At 54.0% G+C, this 23,302-nt stretch overlaps 1 protein-coding gene across 1 annotated transcript; it reads left to right on the top strand.

Annotated features, from left to right (window-relative positions):
* The first annotated feature begins 1,083 nt into the window (after positions 1–1,083).
* KCNK18 (potassium two pore domain channel subfamily K member 18) lies at positions 1,084–12,441 on the top strand. The gene is given in 6 exon segments (XM_025880517.1): positions 1,084–1,303; positions 3,839–3,935; positions 3,937–3,965; positions 11,645–11,819; positions 11,821–12,149; positions 12,152–12,441. Coding segments are annotated over 6 exon segments (1,140 nt in total).
* The last annotated feature ends 10,861 nt before the right edge of the window (positions 12,442–23,302 follow it).

Here is a 23,302-nt window from a genome sequence, read left to right as displayed (position 1 = left end):
ACCATCTCCCCACCAGTTGGGTATTGGTCAACCCAGTTCCAAACCCCCATCTTAGAGTCTGCTCTCCCAGGACGCTTTTGGTGTCAACTACCACAGGTTGGATCCTCTGCGAAGCAGACATGGAGATCTAGGGTAAGAACTGCAAAACCTGTACTGGGATGCGGGATGCGACAGAGAAAACCTTCCGATCATGATGCAGAGCTGACAAAATCCCTGGCAGACCAACAGGGAGTTCTGGAACATAGGTTGCAGTTTGGAGGAGTCCCTGGGGGTGAGGCAGACATAGGGAATCTCTTGAACCCCCACCTTGCTCAGTCATTGCACAGGGCTTCCCAGAGAAGAGGGCTTGAAAGTTGAGGCACACCCTGAAGGGATGAATAGCTGGAAGCTGTCCTGAACCGTGTTCCTTGAAGCTGCGCAGAGGATCCTTTTATGAAGGGGGATCCAAATGTGCCCACAACCCCGTGCTTGTGGCTGGCCATGTTTTTCTTGTGGTGGAGATAGGGCACCGGGGACAGACATTTCAAGCCCCTGCTTATGTCCTGTCTGCTAACGGCCGATTGGTGGTGGCAAAGGGGCGGGGGGCGCTATGCTACAGGGGAGTGAAGAATTAGGGCCGGTAATTTGATCCGTACAGGATAAATGTCGTAGACTGCCGAGCTCCGGCCGTGGCCATTGCTATTATTAGTACCAGTCCAAGAAACCAGGTACCACAGACAACCCTCAGGAAGGACAAAAGTCAAATTTGGTAACTGGAAGTCAAAATTGCAGCTGCCAGATGGGAAAGGCCAAAGCACAAAGCCACCCCCACAGCGTCTACCCAGAGCCCCTGCAGGACAGCTCCCGGCCGGCGGATCAATAGCAATTTGGGGTGCTAGGGGGGCGCCGTCCAAGTAACTGAACGTGATGAGAACCGGCTGCTCCCCAGTCCTTGGGGAAGCACCCGCACCATCCACTTAGTGCTGGAGCCTCGCCATTCTCTGGGCGCTCCCGTTCCTCCCCCGTCCCTCCTCCTCCTCCTCCAGCTGGGGCCTGCTCCCGCCTCTTCCACGAGTTCCTCCTGTTCTGAGTGCTCCTGGGAGGATGGAGGCTGCAGGGCCACCCCCGGCCCAGAGGTGCTTTCGGGAGGCCCTGGAGAAGCTTTTCCCCCGCCTCTGCTTCCTCTGCTCCCTGGTGACCTACGCGCTGCTGGGTGCCGTCCTCTTCTCGGCCATTGAGGGCGGCCAGAACCTGGGGCCAAATGACCCGGAGTTTGAGGAGTTCTTGGTGGAGCTCTGTGGCATCTTGAAATGCAACAGAACAGGTAGGGGGCTCCCCTGGGTGGGGTGGGCCCTTTCTCCGTGGGTGGAGGCAGCTCCAGGAGAGCAGAGGGCTGTCTTGCAGGAGGCTGAGGGGAGGGGGGGGCCCCGGGAGCCCTCAGCTTGATTCCTCCCCATCTCTGCGTGGGACCTCAGGCAAACCACTTCTCTCTGAGACTCAGTTTTCGCCTCCAGAAAATAGGGAGAACAGCAGCCTGTTAGTGTTGCCATGAAGAATGTAGGGAAAGCACTGAGCCCCAAGTACATGCTCTGGAAGGACCCGCTCCCTTCCCTTAGCCTCAGTTCCCAGCCCACCCAGACCAGGCTTCAAGGAGGATGGATTGCCGGAGATTTGATGAGGTTGGTTGGGGGACATGGGTGAGTAGATTTGGGGCTGGGGGTTCCCAGGCTGGTCCTCCGAATTATGCCTGCCTGGCCCCATGACTCAGTTTACAGGAACTAGGATTCAAGGGACAATTAAACTGGGCTTGGTCCCCTCGGAGGAGCAGCCTGGCCCCCTTCTCTCCCATTTCCTGTTCCCAATGGCCTTTTCTACCGTCAGACTCAGGGGAAGGGAATTGGTAACTTGGGGGCCCGGTTTCAGTCCTGGTTGCTCCCCCAGCTTGCTGTGCCATCTGAGGTAGAGCTGTTGCCCTCTCTGGGTCTCAGTGTGCTGGACGGTGGGGGCCCACAGTCTCAGGCCTGCCAATCACAGGGACCCTGTGGGAAGCAGATAAAGCACACGAAGCCTCTTGAAAGGCACAGGCTCTTTACCTATCTCCTTACTGCATTTCATTTGTCTTTAGTCACTCATTACTGCTCTGCCTTATTCCCCAAAGCTTGCAAATATGTATTTAATAGACCAGAATAAAAATATAGAGAGTTAATAAAATAAAAGACAAAGGAGAAACAGCCTCCACAAGTGAGGGGAAGGATGTCCCTGGTGTGACAGGTAGGTCCTCAACAGGGGCTGCTCACAGCTCCTTCCATGGGCCTGACCTTGCTTCCGAGCAGGTTCTTTCAGCTGAGGCCGACAGGAGGCTGGTCACAGGAGGCAGGCTCTCCTCCCTGGAGGGTCCTACTGTTTCTGTCTGCATCTGTCCCAGACAGACACACGCCTGCTCAGCTGACCCAGGAGATGTCCTCTGCCACCGCCACCTCCCGGACTCTGAGCCACCCCTGGCTCTGATGGTAACAAGTTCAGAGCTTCCCAACCCTGGCCACACATCAGAATCATCCAGGGAGCTTGTCTGAAATACACATTTCCAGGCTCTTCTCCAAACCCACTAAATCGGGATTTCCAGAGCTGGGTTGGGAATCTTATTTCTACAGTTTTTAAAGATTCTGACACACAGAATACAAGGGGAATTTAGCACTGCTCCAAACCCCATTTTGTTTTTGTTTTTTAAAATAATCTCTACACCCAGCTTGGGGCTCGAACTCATGGCCCTGAGATCAAGAGGCGCATGCTCTTCTGACTGAGCCAGCCAGGCACCCCTCCAACCCCATTTTGTACTGATTTTTGTTGGAGATTAGAATGCTCAGTAAGTGCAGACCCTGTGCTGAACACGTTCCTGTGTTATCCCACTTAATCCTCATGCCAACCCCAGGGGCCTGTATGAATTGACCCCTTTCACTAGGAAACAGAGGCTCTGGGAGTTAAGCAACTGGCCAAGGTCACAAACTACAAAGTGGAGCCAAGGATTCCACCCCAGGCATTTGGACTCCACAGCCACGTCATGCTGCTTCCCTGGTGGGGAAACAGGCTCAGAAAGAAGCGTCTTATCCACGGCTGTGGGAGCTACTCAGGGTCAGAGCCGGGTCTAGGATGTCTGGACTCCCAGGTCAGCACCCTTTCACATAAGTACTGACTTCCTGCTGCGTGCCAGAGTCCCAAGATTGTTCTGGGGTCCTAAAGCCCACTGGCCACCCAGGCCAACAGAACTATGCGGGAACTTCCCTGAGGAACCAGGGCCCCAGTCCTGCTCTGTTGGCCCTGGGTCAGATGTTGTGAAAGTCAAGGCTTCCCAGAAATCCTCAGGCACCTTGGTGCCCGCAGATCCCAGTGTGAGTACCAAATGCCATCAGGCGTAATGACCTCCCGGAGTGGGGATGGTTTGTATCCATATAAGAGCTTGCATTTCATGAGACCCATCTTGCTTTCAATTCTCAAGAACCCTGTGAGAGAGACTGAGCCGAAGTAGAATGCCCCTTTGCAAAGCAAAAGACTCAGAGGCTCAGAAGTTTCAGGAAGCCCCCTCAGGCCACACAGCAATCCTGTGGCTGAGCTTGGGCCAGACCCATGGGCCTCTCCCTGGGGGGGTCCTCTCATGGGGGGGGTGTGTGTGTGTGTGGCCTTGTTATCTCGGAAGGCACTAAATGCAGGAACTAAGTGCAGAGACAGCAAACGCAGAACCAGGTTTTGGCGTTAAGGGGCCACAAGGCAGGGGGCGTGCTGGTCCCTGGGGAAGACCCCTGCGTGTGCTGGGACCTGTCTGGAGCAAAACCCTCTGCCTCACTCTGGTCCCTTCTTTCCCCAGTTGAGGAAGGCAGGAAACAGGACCTTGGGGCGCTGCTGCAGAAGGTGAAGCCCCACTGGTTTAGCAGGTTTGCGGACCGGTCCTTCCTGAGCTCACTCTTTCTGCTGCACAGTGATCAGCACTGTGGGTAAGTCCGAGGGCAGAGGCAGGCCTGGGAGAGAGACGTGGGGGAGCAAGAGGGAGAAGGGGGAGGCTGGGGCCCCTTGGGGAGGTGGAATGTTCGGTTCACTAGGTCAAGAAATGGTGACGGGGGGCTGCCTCTGTGTGGGGTCCACCATGCCAGTGAGCAGGGCTGCGCTGGCTTCTAAGGTGGGGGCTCCTGCTGGTGGGAATTTGGAAAGAGTGCCCTTCTCCTGGTGGGTGCAGCCCCTTGCCAAGGTGGAGGCCCAGGGAGCAAGGCAGGGGATGCCTTTCAGCCCCTTCCTGCCCCTTGGCTGAATGTTCTCCTACGACAACCTCTTGCCAGTGATGCCTGCCAGCGCGGACTCCCAGGCATCGAACGTGGTCAGCACGCGAAGTATTCGGGGTATCGTGGGAGCGCAGAGTAGGGGCAGCTGTCCCAGGCTTGGGGGTGGTCCAAGAGGCAAGACTGAAGTGGTAAGAACATTTTAAAGGCTCCCGGGAGGGGATGCCGGCCATGCTGAGTCAGGCAAGGAGAGCAGGAGTCACCAGTGTGGGGGAAGGTGGGCGTGAAGACAAAGGCCCAGTAGCAGAAGGAGTGGTAGGCACGGTAAGGTTAATTAGGGGTGACAAGGGGTGGGAGGGAGAGGAGGGGCCAGTCCACGGGAAGGCCCTGCAAGCTGGGCCAAGAGGTTGGGTTCATCCTGAGGGCAGTGGGGAATGTCTAGAGGGTTTTAAGCAAGGGAAGAACACGGTAGCTCAGCGTTCCAGAAGGATCAGCCCAGCTGTAGCGTGGGGGGGAGGGATCAGAGGGGGTAAGACTGGCAGCAGGGAGAGCGGTAGGGGGGCTTGTGTGGCAGCCTATGTGAGTGATGATGGCAATGGCCTCATCCAGGACCATGGTCATGAGGACGGAGAAGAGGGGTGGATTGGAGGAAGGCTGCAGGAAAGTCTGCAGTGGTTGGATACCTGGGGGATGAGGAAGGCACCGCAGTCTCTAGCTTTGCTGGATGGGACCGGCAGGTTGCTGCGGGGAGGGTGGTGAGGATGCTGGGCCGGGGGATGGAAGTGATGATTCAGGGCCAGTCAAGGTCAAGGCTCCGGTGGAACTTCCGAGGGGAGACACCCAGCACTGCTGGAAATGCGGGTCTGGGGCTCAGGGCCCTGGGCAGGGCTGCGGAGCTGAGTTTCAGAGTCACCAGCATATAGATGGCAATTGACTCCCAGGGAACGGAGGGGAGCAACGAAGCGGGGGTGTGGTGTGGGGAGGGCCGGTGGGCGAGCGCAGGACTAGGAGCACTAACAGTGAGGGGGAGGGAGGAAGGACCTCGGGGGTAATGGGTGCTAACAGTTACCCCCCGGGGCTGTACTAAGCTGCCTCCTTTAAAGCTCAGCGAGGTTTTATGGATCAGGTGGGGGAGCCTGAGCCCAGAGAGGTGCTGCCAGGGGCCAAGGGCACACAGTGAGTAGAGCTGGTGCCCACGAATAGGCCTCGAGACTTCAAGTCCAGTGCTCTTTCCCCAGAGTAGCCTGCCAGCCTTGCAGATCTGTGGGGTGCTGCAGGGACCCTGCCCAGCCCTGCCCAGGGAGCCCCAGGGAGAGCCTGCCTGTGCCTGGGGGGCAGGGGCAGCTCCGATTTCCAGAGAGACCTTGTGTCTGGCTGGAGTTGATGCCAGTGCCTGGAAGGAAAGGCACTTGGAGAGAAGGAGCCAGCCTGACCCCGTTCCCTGCCCTTCGTTTACATGTGTCTTCAGCCCCCAAAGAAAGCAAAGATCCCTTACGTGCAAGTCACTGGCCCAGGGCAGCCCTTCCAGAGCCCAGGGTAGAGGGGAGGGTGTGGGGCACAGCTGCCCCCTGCAGTGGCCACTTGCTCATTTAAAGGGGCCCCAGATCCTCTTCTCGGGGGCCACATGAGGTGTGGGCTCCTGGGTGACCAAACAGAGAGCGGACAGGAGTGGGGGGGACATGGCAGGAGCAGTAGCCTCCTGAGCTGGGGGGTTGGGGCTGTTCTTGCACTTGGGCGCTGTGTCACTGGGCCTGCCTCTGAGGATGCTCAAGTAACTGAGAGCCCCTCCGCGGCAGTGTAGCAGGATGGGCCAGGTCGGAGGGGCCATGCCAGGGCTGGCAGGAGTGTCCCCTGCTGGGGATGCGGGTCCCAGGGGTGGAGGTGGTGAGACTGCCCTCCGCCAAGGCTCGGGAGCTCCTGGGTCAGCATCCCCACTGGGAGTGGGGCCCATGGCTCAGCCCCGGCCCCTCTTGGCCAGGGAAAAGGCCTGGGGCCCTGTCTTCATTCAAGAGAGTACCAGTCCCTGAGAGGGATGGGCCAACAAGGGTCACAGAGCCCCGGCCGTGCCTGGGTGCTCGTGCTGAGGCTCCTTCCCATGTGGGGGGTGGCGCACACTGGTTAGCTATGGACTCTGGAGGCTGGCCACCTTGGGTCAGTGGTGTGAGCATCAGGGAGCAATGTGGCCCTTCTGAGCCTCGTCCCCTCATCTGTAACGCCTCCCAGTCCTGCCTTTCAGATCAGTGTGAGGATAAATGTAAGTGGCAGCCAGGATCCTCTCAGCTGGCATTAACGGAAAATCCAACCCAACTGGCTTAAACTGCAAGGAAAACATGTTCCCTCTGGAGTAAGGAGTCCGGTGGAGACAGCCCTGGGGCTGGTCCGTGTGCAGCTCAGCCGTGGCACTGAGCGTCAGGTTCTCTCCCATCCTGCTCAGCAGGTCACCAATGTCCACTCCCGTTGGGGCTTCACTGCATCTGGTAGACAAAGGGATGGCCATCACCACCAGCATAGAAACCTCCCAGCCCCAAGCCAGTCCTGGCAAGGGGATTAGATCACCAGAATGGCTTAGAACGGTTGGCTCTATCCCTAGAGCAGGTGGGGGAGCAGGGGTACCCCAGGAAAGAGGAAGGAACGGTTGCCGGGAGAACAACCAGAGTCTGTGGCAACGGGCTTCAGAATGGGCCCGTGTTTGTGTCCAAGAGCGCCCCCATGTGGCTCCTTTCGGAGCCGGTCTCTTCCCCTCCGTCGCTGCTACCCGCGGGGAGGTAAAGGTAACCCGCAGAAAGACGACTACTACCTACTGCAGTACCGAGCTGTTGCCAGCACTGGGCATGGCGCACACAGCCTTTACACGCATGATCTTATCTAATCCTCATGACACGACAGTCCTGTGGGGTAGGCGCTGTGGCCTTTAGCAGAGAGCTGAGGCTCTGGAGAGGGAGGTCACAGCCAGCAAGGTAGGGGCAGGGCGCAGCTGGCCTTTCCAGGGAAACCCGCAGCTCAGTGGAGCAACCGTGCGGGGGAAACGGTAGCCCCAAGGAAAATAGTGGAGATGAGCAAAGGGGTTCAGTTTGTTTCCCTTTTGCTCCAGAACTTCTGGGGATTAATCTAACGCAGGCTTTCTGGGCTGGCACTGTGGGCAGCTCGAGCTAGATGATTCTTTGTGGTAGGGGCTGTCCTGTGCATTGTGGGATGATTAGCAGCATCCCTGGCCTCTACCCACCCGATGCCCCCACCTCTTCCCCTGCTGTCTCCACGTTGCCAAATGTCCCCTGGGGGGGCGGGCAAACTGTCCCCGTTGAGAACTGATCTAATGCAGTGGTCCCTGGACCCATTAGCATGCATGAACATCACCTGAGAACTTGTTAGAAATGAGAATGAATTCTCAGGCCCCATCCTAGACCTACTGAGCCAGAAACTATGGATGTGGGTCCCAGACATCTGTATTTAACAAGTTCTCCAGGTTATGCTGATGCACGCTAACGTTTTCGAAACACTGACCCTGTGCGAGGGTCCTCAGTCCTGGTTGCACATTGCAATCATCTGGCTATCTTTTATAAGCTCCCAAGCCTGGACCCCGTGGCAATCAAGTCAGAGTCTCTAGGGACAACCCCAGGCCTCAGTATTTTTCAGAGCCCTCCAGGTGATTCTAATGGGAGTCCAGGCTGTGAACCACTGATCTAATGGAAATGTATTATCTTGGTTCAAATCCCAAGAAAGCGATGCTCCTATCAAATCAATTAGGATATCATGCCGTCCAGTAATTACAACTGGAAAAGGATATTGGGGAGGTTCTCCACTGCGTGTAATCAATAGCAGTGTTGGAAATGCTTCCTGCCCTACATCTTTGGGTCACCCTTAGTGTACCTGGCCTTGATGCTGAAAAAGGGACACCTGGCAGGTGTGAGGTTGGTCAATCCCCAGTCATTTCCAACTGGGGCAGTGCCCCTGGATGAGAAAGTAAAGCACGTGGGGGCGCCTGGGTGGCTCAGTCCGTTAAGCCTTGGACTCTTGATCTCAGGGTCATGAGTTCAAGCCCCACGTTGGGGGTGGGGGGGCTCCATGCCCAGCATGGAGCCTACTTAAAAAAAAAAAGAAAGAAAGTAAAGTGCATGGACTATTAAATACTCACAGCCTAAGTGGAGTGGATTGACCGACCGTATTGGAATATATGAATATGTTATAAGAAATGATAGGATTTTCCATTATGCATTTCAGCATTCAGTAATTGGTACAGTTAATACAATTTCCTTCACAGGGGCCGTGTGCTCTCTGAGATTTGCTTCCTTGATGCATTTTCTGGAATATGGCATATCTCCTGGACTCTAAACATGTTCTACCTAGAGGCAGTCACCTCTAGTTTAAATCCACTAAATTCACCTTTGCCAAGGAGAACACTGGGGTGGCAGGTGGACAGGGGAAGTCTTCAGGTAAGGGGTGCACACCCTTGTCGGCTTTGAGCTGCGCCACCCCAGACAGGTCACCTGACTTCCCTGTTCCTTGTCCATTAAATGCGGTAATAATAGTGGTTGCAGGCATTAGGGATTTCGCTATGCAGGGAATTTTCACTCTAAAAGACACTTTATCCTAGAAATGGGATGTTCTTTTCTTTAAAATAGATCTGACCCTGGGACCCTCTCCTGGAAGCTGAGAGGTTTCTACTGTGGAGCCTCTCCTGACTTGCCGGGGCGTGCACAGGAACCCAGGGGGCTCATCCACCATCTAGAAAACAGGGTGGTCCCCATCTCTGGGCCCTCATGGCTGTTGCTGACATCCTAAGGACTGATGGCTATGTGGGGCCCATGACAAGCTTTGGCACAAGAATCTTTGCTGACACTCAGGGCTGGGCTCTACCAGAACTCCGTGGCCAGGCCTCTCTGAGCTCCTGCCCCTCCAGTAGAGGCTCCAGGTGCCCTCCTCCCTCATCTTCCCTGCTCTAGAGACTCTTTCCACACCTTTCTTCATGGCTGGAGTGACCACCTGTCCAGTTTGCCTGGGACTGCCACAGTTTTAGCACAGAAAATAGGGTGTTCTGGGAAACCCCTCAGCCCCAGGCAAACTGGGCAGGTGGTCATCCCGCCATGGCCACCTCTGTTCCTCTTCTCCACCTTCCCCTTTAAGTCCCCACCCCCACCTTCATCGCCTCAGTGCTTCTGGGCTTTTATTGAACCCCTTTTATTGAACAAGGCACTGAGGCCACTTCTGCAACCTCCTCTCCTAGAGGGGAGGACCGGAGCTGCTAGTGACCCTCACGGAACAGGGAGGGGAAACAGAGGCATTTGGAAGCCTTGGCACTGTCTCAACAAGTCCTGCCCCATGGAACAAGCCTGGGTTTCTAATGGGAGGGTGAAGCAATGCGGCTCCCATTCCTGTCCCCTGGGACATACATACACCTGTCAGGTCCTCATCACATCCTGCTGATGGTGGAGAACTAAGCTCAAGGCCTTGCTTCATTCTCAACTAGGAGTCCTAGAGGGCAGGATTTCTGCCTGTTTCTCATTGTACTCCCAACCCCACCCACAAGTGCCTGGCATAAGGTAGGTGCTCAATAAATGCAAATCCAGGATGGGCGCTTTTGTTCTAACTGCTCATGGAACAGTCTGCTCTTTTATGTCCTGTTATTGATCTCCATCTGCCATAGCATACTCACTAGTGTGGTTGTTTGATTCATATCTGCCTCTCCCCCTAAACCAGAAGCTCAGCAAGGTTGGATATCTCACCACTGTGTCCCCAGCACATGCAGTAAGCGCTCAATATGCACATACCCTATGAATGTACATTCAGATTTAACTGCCCCTGCCACCAAATGGTGCCTCGTGGAGTCAGCCAAGGGCGGTGTGGAGTGCTTTGTGGTGGATGCCAACTGATTAGACCCTCTGAGGTCCCCAGCCCTCTCCCAGGACCCTGGTGAGGGTGGGCAACTTGAACATGTGTGGGCTCCTGGAAGGCAGAGCCTGAGGCCAGAGTCAGCCACAGGGAGCTACAGCCCTGGAGGAGGCTGGGGCTTAGCCAGCCTAGCAAGTGCCTTCCAATCAATTTACACAATTGGCCTAGTTTTCCTGTATTAATCATCCTTTATGACATCATAAATTAAACACAGGCATTTAATAGAAAAGCTTTTCCCTCACTTTGTTGAAGTCACTGAGCTCGCTCACTCCAGAAGATCCAACTACCTGGGCTGTGGGGTTTGACACCTCTCTGCTCCTGCCCTGCTGTAGACAGGAGGGTCGGGGCTGGGATGATGGAAGGATGAGGGGCTCCTGAAGAGCACGGAAGCCGCAGCCCACCCCTCCCTTTGCTTGGTCGACTGGTTCGTAAGGATTGCCAAGTTCCATGCCCTGGGGTGCTCCCGGCCCAGTGCGGATGAATGCTGGTGTGGCAGCGGGGTGGGCCTAGGGGTTTGGCTGCCAACTCCACTCGTGGTCACTGAATGTTCTTGGCTGGGTTGCTCCATTTCTCCAAGCCTCAGTTTCCCCACCTGTGAATGGTGCTAACGATGTCTACCTCTGCTGGTGGGTCAACACCAGCCCATAGTAAGCGTGACCAGCAGCTATTCTCAGCTTGAGGACAGGGCTGCCAACATTTCTCAGCTGCCCACTATGGGTCAGTCCCTGGGCTCACGTAATCCTTCCAGCTGGTCAGTATACCAAGCAAGGATGGTCATCCCTATTTTACAGACAAGAAACTTGAAAATGTGAGCCAAAGTCAAGTAACATTCTAGCAAATGGCAGAGCTGGGATTCGAACTCAGGTTGGTAAGATTCTAGATGCTGGGATCCTCACCACTTCACTAGCGTTTGGAAGTGTTTGTCTAATCTACTGAACCACAGTGGCTCTGAGGGCAGCAACTGCATTTCATTCCTTCCATCCTTCCACTGCCCCACATGCTGTGCACACTGCTGTACACTGTTGGCAAATACTAATAGCCCGTTACAGAGGAACAAAGAAACGGAGGGCCGGACATCCTGGGGAGGACAACAGTGGCTTCTTAACAACAGGTGCTTTCGTGGAGGACGGAGGAGGTGGGTCTGATGGCAAAGCTGTCCACGGCCTCTCCCCTGCATTCATCCTGCTATGTGGATGCTTAGGTATGGCCGCAGCAAAATGAAAACCGATCAGCTCACTCCCAGACATGCTTGTCCCCTGCCAAGGACATCTTGGGTCAAAGATCTGGACATGAATTGCTCCTTATCCTAAAGAGAAGCTGAGTTTCACCTGTCACTCCTCCTACCAAAGCGAGCCCAAGGCCAGATGGCGGATGAATGCTTTAAGCTGAATATTTTCAAACACATTGTGTAAACTGTCACACCAGGGAGGAGAAATGACAGAGGTCTCTTTAAAGCTCTTTTCAGGGGGAGTGGGAGAGCAGACAACCACCCTGGGCTCTGTCCTCTTTCTCAGGTTACGGTCACATCTACCCAGTCACCAGGCTCAGCAAATTCTTGTGCATGCTCTACGCCCTCTTTGGCATCCCCCTGATGTTCCTAGTCCTCATGGACACGGGTGACATCCTGGCCACCATCCTGTCCACGTCTTACCATCGGTTCCAAAAACTCCCGTTCTTCCCACCTCCCCTCCCCTTACTGGTGCTCCCGCCTGCTCTGCAGAAAGCCGGCCGCCATGCCCGCGGGCGAGGCTGTCCCGAGGATCGTCACAGATGCCCAAGAGCTTCCGGGCCCCAAACCCGGCCCGTGTCCGTCCACCCCAAGCAGCAACACGGATCTGTTCGAGAGACTTCTTGCACGAGAGAAACGGAACATGCTGCACCCGCCCCCGCGGGCCGCAGAGAGGAGTAACTCGTGTCCCGAGCTGGTGTCAGGAAGACTCTCCGACTCGGTCATCAGCAATCTGGACCAGGTGGGACGGCAGGTGGAGAAGCTGGACGTGCCCCTCCGGGTCATCGCCCTCCTGTGTTCGCCTACATTTCCTGTGCGGCCGCCGTCTTCCCCATCTGGGACAAGAAGCTGGACTTCGAGAACGCCTTCTATTTCTGCTTCGTCACACTGACCACCGTTGGGTTCGGGGATACCATTTTAGAACACCCCCACTTCTTCTTGTTCTTCTCCATTTATATCATCATTGGGATGGAGATCGTGTGCATCACTTTCAAGTTGGTGCAAAACAGGCTGATTCACATCTACAAAAATCTCGTGCTGTTCTTTGCAAAAGGGGTCTTTTACCACCCTGTTAAAAAGTGAAATCCATGCCATCTCTTGTGTGACAAACACCAGCTGAGCTGGTTTCCTTGCGTTGTCTGTTGGGGGCCAGGGCAGTTGGAACTGGTGTCCCTGCAGCCTGTCCCCTGAGACCTTGGGGCTTAGAGACAAATCCTGCATGTGGGCTGATTTGGGTCCTGAGGCCCTGCAGAAACATGGCTAATGCCCTTCATATCAAGACGTCAGATAAAAACTATCACCATCCTCCAAAGCCCGGTTAATTGGAGCCCCACCTTCATTTTTCAAATGTCCCACCTGATGTAGATGAAAGCACCTTATGAATATCACAGCTTTTCTTGAGTCACCAGAAAAAAAATTACCATTGCTCTTGCAATTTGTACTTTCAGCTCCATTAACATCTTCCCGAGCTACTGCCTGTTCACCCTTGATGAAAGAGAGTGAGTCTGAACCACCTCTTTTCTTGAATGGCTTCATGGATGTGTGCAAGGTCAGCCCAATCCTGGCCCACCCAAAATGCACTGAGGCCAGGGTGGGATTGTCACCTGTGTTCTCAGGGGCCTGGGCTATTTCAACTGCCAGATTCTCTGTAGACCAGTGTTGTCACTAGGGTGGAGGGCTGGTGCCTCCTGAGAGAGTAGGTGTGTGCAAATGTTGATGCCCGGGTGGATGGTTGGTACAGGAGAGGGTTGGCGCTCAGTGAGGGGGATATGCTCCTGAGCCGTTCCTGATTGAGTTGGCACGTGAATGAGCTGAGCTCTATAGCAGATGCTGTGGATGCCCCACTCTTATGCCCTGGGACTCCAGCTTCCTTTGCCTGAGAACTGTCCCTAGTCACTAAAGCACGGGCCTATGCGGGGCAGGCTAGAAGGGCCAACGGGTGAGCGCTCCTGGGCGTACCCCTCAATCAACAACTGACAGGAACAGGTGGATGGATGGTGCCCAGCTGCTTGCCCCTCCCACGGGCTGACTCTGGGTCGTATCCAACACTGTCTTGCCGAGTTCCCCAGTGGAATGGAACCTCAGTTGCTCATCCACATCGCCTGCCTTGGCCTCCTTCATCTCGGTTTCTTTTCTCCATTTCTCTTGAGATCACCCCCAAATGACCCACTTGCACACAAATCCTTGTCTCAGAGTCACTCCTGGGAAGCCCAGCCGGGGAGAGGATGTAACAAATCAGTGTGTGGACATGCTTGGGGTAGTACAAGAGTCTTCCTAGTTCCTCGGTTGGTTATGAGAAATGTCTTGAGAGAATCAACGTTTCTGGAAAACTTCTTTGAGAGAATCTTGGAAATCTGGTAATTCACAAAATGAGTCCCTGGGTAAGTGGTGAACTTTGCTCCAGAGTATAGCACAAAAATTGCAAAAACCAATAAAAAGTGCCAGGAGGTTCCAATTAGAAAGGAAAGGAAGCACCTACCTTTTGAACCTTTTCTATTCTGCCTTAGGTTCAGGTCACTGCCAAGGGCCAGCTCTCAGAGGGGCCTCGGGTCTTCTTTTCTGGATCTTTCCTCCTCCTCCCCACAACTATGAGGTTCCTGCCCCTTCAACACTTTAAGACCTGCCTCAGGAAAGGGAATTGGCAAGGCGTAAGCAAGAACCACTGAGAGACAAAAAGCACTGAAAGTGGGATTTCAGGCAGCCGCTCACCAGGATGAGGGCTTTTATGGGGTTTCTTGACATCCCTGAAATCACAGCGGCCCGGGTGCAGCAAAACCCCTTGAACTCAAAGGTCAATCCAGACCGGCCACTCAAATGAGAGCACATGACCGGACCAAAGGGCTCTTCAAGGCTCATTCAGTTCTACCAACATTTATGGAGTGATTGTTACTTTCCACTCTCAAAGAGGATTCCAAAGATTAATCAGGTACATCCTAGAAACATGGAGGTAATTACAGGTGGTTTCGAATTTCTCAGCCACTCCCTTCTGGAGGCAATAGCAAGTCCTGTTCGAATGCAAACATGCAGTTTGTCAGGGATACATATCATGTAAATTAAGCATCACGATCATTTGCTTATTGCACTTGCTAGTGGGTGTTCTGCGGTTCTGGGGAAATGGCCCAGCATGCCTTCCTGGTCCTCATTTCTTGCCCATATGCACCCCATATTCCAGCCACCTTGAGCTATTTATTTCTGCATCCCTGTGCAGGAATGTGCATCCATTCCTCCAAGGATTTGCTAGGGGCTTCTCAACCTAGCCTGTACACTAACACCCAAGGGGCTTCAAAGAATTCATGTGTCTCCCTCCCCTCTCCAAGAGACTCAGTCATTGGTCTGGGGTGCCACCTGGGTAGTGGGGTATTGGGGTGATTGAGTGTGTGGTCAGTTGAGAACCAGCTGCTCTCTTGGCCTGAATGCCTTTCTCTCATCCAGGATAGACGAAGACTCATCTTTGAGGTTCAGCGCGCATGGCACCTCCTCTGGGTAGTGACCCTGGACTCTTGGGAGTGACCACCACAGTCTCCCCCACACCCCCACCGCACCCACTCTAATCCCTGCCTTGGTTACAGTACTGTAGCTGGGCCCTCTCCAAACTCAGGTCTGCCCTGCTAAAGATGGTGTCTTTTTCCATCATCATTGTTTTTTAGATTTAATTTAATTTAATTTAATTTAATTTAATTTAATTTAATTTAATCTTATTTCTTAAGTAGGCTCTATGCCCAGCGTGGAGCCCAATGAGGGACTCAATCTCATGACCCTGAGATCAAGACCTGAGCTGAGATAAAGAATCAGACTGTTAACCAACTGAGCCCCCAGGGTCCCCATCATCAGTGTTCTTGCTCCCTTGTCATCTTCCTAGCCTGCTCTGCAGTGTCAGCCGCATACATATAGGGGGACCGAGGGCACGACTAGGTGCCAAAGGAGGTCAGCCAGCATTTACCGCACACCTACCACATCCAGGCCCGGAGCTGAGTCCTCATGTGCACCGTCTTATATAACATTCCCTGCAGTGCTGAGAGAATGGTGCCCATTTTACAGGTGAGGAAGCCGAGGCCGAGTAACTAGCTCAGGGACTCACCGCTAGGAAGTGGCAAAGCTAGGATTCACACCCAGGTCTAATCTGACTCTAAAGTAGCTCTCAGTGGACCACCTGCATCAGCATCCCCTGGGAACTTGTTGGAAATGCAGATTCTCAGGCTCCATCCAAGACCTCCTGGACCAAAATACTGGACAGTGAGCTTGGCGGTCTTCACAAGCCTTCCAGAGGATTCTGATGTTTGATTAAGAAAGTTTCATTCTCAAGCTTGAAAACCACTGCTCTAACTGCTGTATTCAGAGCCTCCCCGAGTGTCACCAGCCGATGGGGACAGTCACCTGGGGGAAGGCATGAGGTCTCCTGGATGGGGAAAGCACACTGCAGGGGTAGTCCGGCCAGGCAGGCCTCCTGCAGACTGGAATGGATCCTGTCCCCAAAAGAGCTAACCCTCTGTCTTCTCCAAACTCAGGCTATGTCTTGGTGATTAGGGGAGCCTGCTTCCTGCCTGGCCAGGCCTCACCTGGGGGCTGATGATCAAACTCCCCAGCAGCACTGGGCTCTCTAGGAATGGCTGCAGGGTTTCAGCTTGGCTAGAGTCAGCGTGGGGAGTTAGGGGACTTGGAAGTGGCCCGGAAGCTCCTGGACTGGAGGCAGAAGGAAGTATTTCGGTGATCACCTACTGCATCTGCGACTCAGGGGGCAGAACCTCCCGGTGCAGATGCACAGCGCATCTCTGACATCTAGGCACCTGGACCAAAGCCTTTGGGAGGCGCTGCCCCGGCAGCCGTGGAGGTCGCCCTACCCAGTTGTGCATCAGCCCAGCACATGGTATTGTTAGATTCCAGCCCCACCTTTTTTTAACAGAAGAAGAAACTGAACTGCTGTTCTAGGACATTAAGCAGTTCTCTCAAGATGACCCAGCCAAAGACATGGGGAAAGGTCAACGATGAAGGAGGCCCAATTCCCGCGGAGCCTGGGGGCTGCGAGAGCGAGCGCTGCCCAGGGAAAGACAATCTGTCCTGGCCGGTGCTGCCAGGTGGGTGGGGACTCGGAGCTTCATAGGGTGGGGGAAACCGAAGGAGGAACCGCTGCCACCAGGACCCTAGGACGGTGTCCGGCGGCTGGACCTTGCTCCCCAGAACGGCCAGCAGGTGGCGCCACCAGACCGCTCGAGCCCCACGCTCCGACGCCAGCAGGTGGCGCGTCCGCGGCTCCGCACCTCCGGGAGGGAGCCTCGGAGGATCCTGTCTGCCGCCATGGACCCCCGAGAGTGGACGCCTCGGACTACAGTCCTCGCTGCGGTCCCCGAAGAGGAGGCTCCTCGCCTTTCCCCCGCCGCGGACATCTGGGGAGGCAGCACATTTGTGAACCCTTGTCCTCGGAGCAGCGGTCTAGACAGCGCGCTTCTCTAATACTGCCCCTTCCCCAGTTTGGGTGGGCGGCACCAAGCCCTAGAATGAGGATCCGAGACTTCCACTGACTCCGATCAAGGTCAGCGTGAAGGACAGAGGTGATCTACCTGGAGACGAAGGAAACAGAAGCTCAGGGACCTTCCGAGGCCAAGAGACGCTCTGACAATGTGGTCACACAGGGGCGTGTTTTTGTATTTGTCATCCTTGGAATTTGTTATTTGTTCTCATTCTAAACAAATATACGTGTTCTCATCTGGTTTGGATTGGGTAATTTTGCATTCTTTTTAGGAGGGCCCCTTAAGTTGAATAAACATCCATAAAACCTAGATTCCCCCTCACCCCAGCCGAGAAGGAAAAGGATGTCCAAAGGGACAGCCTCTTAAGCCAGCCATCTGCTGATTTTTCCAGCATCCTGTCCAGACAGAGGTCCAGCCACATTTCCACGGGGCATCACGTCCCTTCCTGCCACCTCAGCCTGCGCACACAGTCAGATAACCTTAAAATAACCTAACAAGATCCGTGCCCTGGTTTCTACCAGGTGGTAGGACAGTTCGCTCTCCAGAGATGCCCAGAAAGAAGGTGACCGATAGAAAGGGTGAAGAGGAAGGCAATCAGATGGCCAGCCATCTGGAAACTTCCTCCAGAGCACCCCTCGGTGTCATGCTGACCAGCAAGGAGCAGTGTGGCTTAGTGGTTAAGACCCTCCTTGGCCAGCCTTGAATCTTGGTAGGTTCCTTTACCTGTCGAATCGACATAAAATTAGTACCTACCTCAAAGGGTTGTGAGGATCAAACAAGATGACCCATGGAAAGTGTGGTAGCCCAGTGTCCAGCTTTGCAAGCTCTTAAAAAAAATTCTAACTGTGCCCATTACTATGACTAGGAGGCAGAAAATGGCACATTTCCATTTTCTCCAGCACCCCCCCCCTCACTGCCTGCGAGGTGGAAAGGGTGTATTTAGCCTCAGTTTTCAGGACACTCTCAATGGGTCTCCCAGTGGTTCCGGGGTGGTCTGGATCGTGGGGGCTCAGGCAGGATGTGACCCCCCACCCAGGTGTGGTGCATTCTGTAGCCAACAGCCCAGCATGCAAGGGGTGGGAGGCATTCTTTCCCAGCTCCCCTCTTTGCATGCTGGGGTCCCCATGCCCAGCTGTGTCCTTCTTCCCCAGCCTGTGTTTGTCACTTTCTCTTGGCTTCCCCTGCACCATACCCTTTGACACTCTCTTTCATGGCCTTTGCTGTCCCCTTGTGCTCCGGAGTTCACACCCGAGACCCTTCATTTCTCCTCGGCTCTACTCCCTCCCTTGTGGTCTCTAGTGGATATAAAAGCCATCTCCAGTCCTTCACCCCAGAACTCCGGATTCACGTCTGCTTCCCCGGCAGCTCAAGTTGACATGTTCAAGATGGAGCCCAAACCTGCCCTTGGGCCCTGCTCTTCCCCATCCAGGGAGGGGCAGCCCCAGCCTTCCAAGTTGCTCAAGACAGAAATCCGGGAGGCTGTCTTGATTTGGTCTTCCTCTCTTCCGCTGTGACTCGAGAGGTGCGTGTGCTGCGCCCATTTTGAGTCTACCTCCCTGATGCAGCCAGGTGCAGGCAAGGCCCCTCTCGTGTATATTTTAGAAGCTCCTGGCTGACTCTGGGGCTAGATGAATAGCCCTCAAGAAGAGCATCTCTGACGGACAGGTGCACAGTGGGTGAAGATACGTCTAATGGAGGTGGTGGCCCAGGCCATTCCCCTCCTCCCCACAAAAAACCATAAGACAGCTGGATGAGAGAGGGGCCAGGCTGAGTCGGTCCTCCGGCTCCCCATCCACCCAGGTCCCAGGAAGAGCCAGTCACATGGCGAGGCTGACAGGGGGCCGTCCAGGGTTGGGAGGCCCAGACGCAGCGCTCTTGTTGCCATGGAGATGGATGTGCGTCTGTTGGGCAGAGAACTTTGGAGTAGCTTGGAAGTCGGACAACAAAGGGCACCTCCACCTTGGACACAAATTGCGGTTTCTTTTCATCCTCTTTGGCCCTTTTATGCTCTGCTTTTGTTCTTGCCATTTAGATCAGAGAATGAGACCCTTTCAAATGCTATAAATTCAAAACATAGGCAATTAGGGGGCCTCTCTGCGGCTGCAGCCCCCTGTAATCTCTTTAGAAAGTAATTGCATGTGTGGTGAAACAGAGATGACTGAGCAGAAGTGGTCAGCACCTCCCAGATGTTACTTTCCAGCCAGTAATGACTGAGCATCTACTATGTGCCAGGACCGAGGCTGGCGCTGGGGATTCAGTGTGGTACAAGACCGACCCGATCGCTGCTCCATGCCTCAGTTTCCCCAGTGTAAAACAAGGGGCTGACTTGGCCCAGGGGTTTTCATGTGGAAAGAAGATCCCAGTTACCTATTTTGACTGAGTAGCTTTGCTTTGCTGTGTTATGTGCTCCTCTTCCCTATAACATTTTGTTTGAAGAGAGAAGTTCATAACTTAAAAAAAAAAAAAAAAAAAAGGAGTGAAAACCAGTAGGCAAGGATTCCCTAAGGCTTTTTCCAGATGGAATGTTCCGTGCTGTTGATAGCTAGGGAGAATGCAGATTCCCCAGGCTGTTAGGACACATAGAGACTGATACCCAGAAGGAGCTAGGTTGCATTTAGGATGTTTATCTACCTGGTTGACTGATTATCCTGCCTTCATTTTACATAAAGTCAGGAACCTCACTGAATGTTGGAAAGAGAACGGGCCCAGGGCTTTAGGCAACTGCCCTTGTCAGACCTGGGATCCCAGCCAGGCCTCAAGGCCCCGTCCACAGCCTTTCCTCGTGGGACTTCACCTGGGCCAGCAGGCTTCAGGAACACACCCTCCTCAGAGCTCCCCCCGCCCATTCTGGCCTCAATGCACCTGCCCTGTGGTGACTGGGGGTCTGCCGTCTCTGCCCGGCTGGACTGTGCAGTCTCAGAACACGATGTGTGTTGAGGAACTCACTAGATGAGGTGCTGGGAGTCCTGCTGGTGTTGCTTCTTCTCTGGGCCCTGCCTCTCACCCTGTGCCCTTCCTGGTTTTCTCCTTGAAATGCAGGAAAGCCCAGTGGGCAGTGGGCAGAGCAGGCCCTCTGCCGCCTCCTCTCCCTCCCTAACGGACGGCTGAGGGACACCAGGCCCCCATTACAAAGGCGACCTGAGTTTTTCCCAAAAGCCATTTACACTGTCTGGGCAGGGAAGCGGGAAATAGGTCGGGGACAGGGTGTTTTATTGACTGTCTCTTGTCTTGAGGAGCTGCAGGAAAGCTTTATGAATACAGCAAAACCAAACAAGCTCATTTAGGGCCATGCACCACCTGGACCCATTGGAGGTTCAAGCTGATATTTTTGCCTGAAGGCTGAGTCCCCTTTTATTTCTTTATCACGTACGTTACCTTTTTGGCTGAGTCCCCTTTTATTTCTTTATCACGTACGTTACCTTTTTCCCTGAAGACCAAATCGGTGCAAGAAACAAAGAGATTCTGGATTAGAGAACAGCTTCTCTTCAAAACACCCTGAACGTGTCGAAGTTACCCCACTACGTGGGGACTGTTGAAATTTTGCCCTCTTGCTTATTATCATGGGGCCCATCCAGAGATCAGAGGATGCCAGGGAGCGGAGGCCACACCCCTCTCTGCACTGCACGGTCCCGGGCGCACGGTGGGCCTGCAGCAGGAACAGCCCCTCTGCCATTGGCCGCGTAGGATTAGTGACCTCTTGGTTTCAACACCTTGGGGGACCCTTTTTCTGGGGACGTGTGGAGTTTCAGGTCACCAGCACTCCATGCCTGCAACCCGCCCCTCCCTCATCCTCTGGGGAGATGTGAGCTGCGGGGAGCAGAGGGAAGATGCCCGAAGCAGGCTGGTCGGGGGGGGGGGGCGATCTGCTTCACTTTCTCACGCAGCTGCATGATGAGCCCAGAAGTGGGAACCACTGGCCACACATTTGGAGGAAAGGGCACCTTCACGAGTGCATGCATCTCAACACAGATGGTTTCACCCTTTGCCGATGTCATTTCCTTGAGCCCTTCCTTCTGTAACTCCCTGACGGCAGAGGGGGGCGATTACCATCATGAAAGTGTGGGCGCCCTGAGGACAGTGATGACCACCCACAGATGGGCTCCCAGGGCAGGGCTCTGGGCAAGGAGGAGGGCTCCTGCCCCTCTGGGTGGCTGGACGTCAGTCTTCCGGGCCTTCGGGAGGCTCTGTTCCAAATCCCAGCAAAGCTGGCTGGGGACGGATAGCCGAGGAGCAGAGCGAGAGGGTCGGGGAATGAAAAGTCTCTAAGAGCAGACAGCAAGGATGGGAGGATTCTTGCCGAACCTACTTAACACGATTGATTTTCAATGAAGGCAGACCAGGACAATCAGACATCCAGAGTGAAGGGTATGGAATTTGACCAGATAGGGTGATCAGATATCAAGGATGGGGTGGTTCTTGCTAAAATGATTTAGGAGATTCTTGCTACAGCTGAACTAGACTGGCTGAAGACAGGCCCAAGAGCAAGACCCGGTTGGAAAGAAGGCTCTGAGGAGCGTGTCTACGGTTTGGTCGGGAAGAGGCTTGGCATGGACATTTGGACTGATGGGCCTTTTTGAGGGCCGCCATTTTTAACAACCTCATCCCCATTTCTTTTGTCTCTTCAAAGGTTTTCTTCCTTTGGTCTCTCATAGAGAATCTTCTAGCACAACACTGGCAAACTGCTTCATTGGAGCAGAGTTCAATGGACAACAGAAAATAAAAACACAGATTTCTCCTTGAGAAAACAATAAGACTTTGGATTTTTAAAAGGAACAACAGTGATTTTCTTGGGAGACAAGGGTATTCGGGGCCAGGAGCTGAGTCTGTGAGGCAGAGTGCTGGCCCAGTGTGGGATTGGAGGCAGGAGGGGTGGGGGTGGGGGGGCTCTGGAGGAGAACCATGGGTGATTACACATCTACAGTTTCTATTTACCCAGTGTTCTTCCAGAACCTTCACTCTATGCTAACCAGGGCTCTGTGACATTGACAGCTAGCTGGTCAGGATACACCCCAGGTGGGAACCACCCCTACTGCCGTGAGGTTTCCAGCACCTTCTGGACATTGTGCCACTTGAGGCAGGTTAATGGGAATGATCACCTGCTTTTAGGGGAAGAAACATAGAGGCTTAGGGGATGAGGGGAGCTGACCGTGGTCTTGGGACAAATGGAAGAGAGGATGCCAGCCCGTGTCTCCCTAAACCTTCCTAACCACTGCGCTCTGCAAAGAACAGCTATGGAAGATTGAAACGGGCTCTACCCACATTGGGAATTTTCCTGCCCTTTGACCCCATATGCCACCCCATATGCCACTCCTAGGGGTTTTCCTGAAGGCGATAATTGCACAGATATGAAAAGGTGTGATCATAGGGACTGTTCACTGTGGCATTGTTTATCACTGACTGACAAGGCAAATGTCCATCATAAGAGAGCAATTAGGTGAATCCTTGTGCATTTATACCCTGGACTCCCTCGAACCACTAAAAGTGAAACTTTTTGCAAGCAGCTTTTTGCAGTCAATGTATTACTTGTATAGGAAGGCAAAAGCCAATAAAAATCTTTTAAAAAATTACCGGGATGGTTTGCGGGAAAAGGACATCATTCCCAAAATTAGACTCAGTGGGCAATAATGGTGCACAGTTCGGTGTGCAAAGCCTTGTGCTAAGCTCTGTGGGGAGTCATGACATTTAGTGATAGCCAGCCTTGTCCTCTGGGGGTTTGCAGAGGGAGATGGTAGGGCAGGCTCTGACAGATGGCTGCCTGCGTTGGGCCGTGAGGCAGCCGAGGAGAGGCAGTGAAGACTGCCAGGGAAGGCTTGGGTTCAAGTTCTTGGGTGGTGGAAGAGCCAGATGCAAACAAAGGGCATGGGGCATCCTAGGTGCTGGGATGCCAGAGTGCAAGCAGCAGGGAGGTTACTTTGAGAAACCCTTCTTACCTCTCCTCCCTCCTTCCCTCCTTTCTTTTCATTTGCATGAAGACCTTAAAAAAACCTTCAAAATTAGCATTATGTGTTCATGCAACTATTTTGGAAAGTGTTTGGCGTTGCCTGGGAAGGGCGAAGCTGGGCCTATCCCACAATCCAGCAGTTTCTTCCACATGCAGACCCTGGAGACGCAGGTGCATCAGTGCGCCAGGGTGTGGCGCACGCATCTCCGCCGCAGCCTGGCTGATGAGAGCCCCAAATCAGGGAGGCCCCAGTGTCCACTCACAGAATGAACACGGAAAATGCGATACGGTCCCACAAGGGAATACTAGACAGCAACGAACCTGAATGAGCTGCACTTATACAGAATATGGCTGAATCTCACCAGCGATATTGTACCAAAGGAACCAGAAGAAGAACAAGGAAGGTGTCATCAAGTAAGTCAGGAGAGTGCTTACTTTTAGGGGAAGGGAGGTGACTGTGATGGAGGAGAGGCACCCCGGGGGCTCTGGGGCTTCTACATCTCGACCTGGATGGGGGTCACCTGGGGCTCACCAAACA

Source organism: Callorhinus ursinus, unplaced genomic scaffold, assembly GCF_003265705.2.
Source record: "Callorhinus ursinus isolate GAN/ISIS: 27379988/994484 unplaced genomic scaffold, GSC_fseal_2.0 scaffold20, whole genome shotgun sequence".
Classification (NCBI taxonomy): domain Eukaryota; kingdom Metazoa; phylum Chordata; class Mammalia; order Carnivora; family Otariidae; genus Callorhinus; species Callorhinus ursinus.
This window is presented reverse-complemented; position numbering and strand designations above follow the sequence as displayed.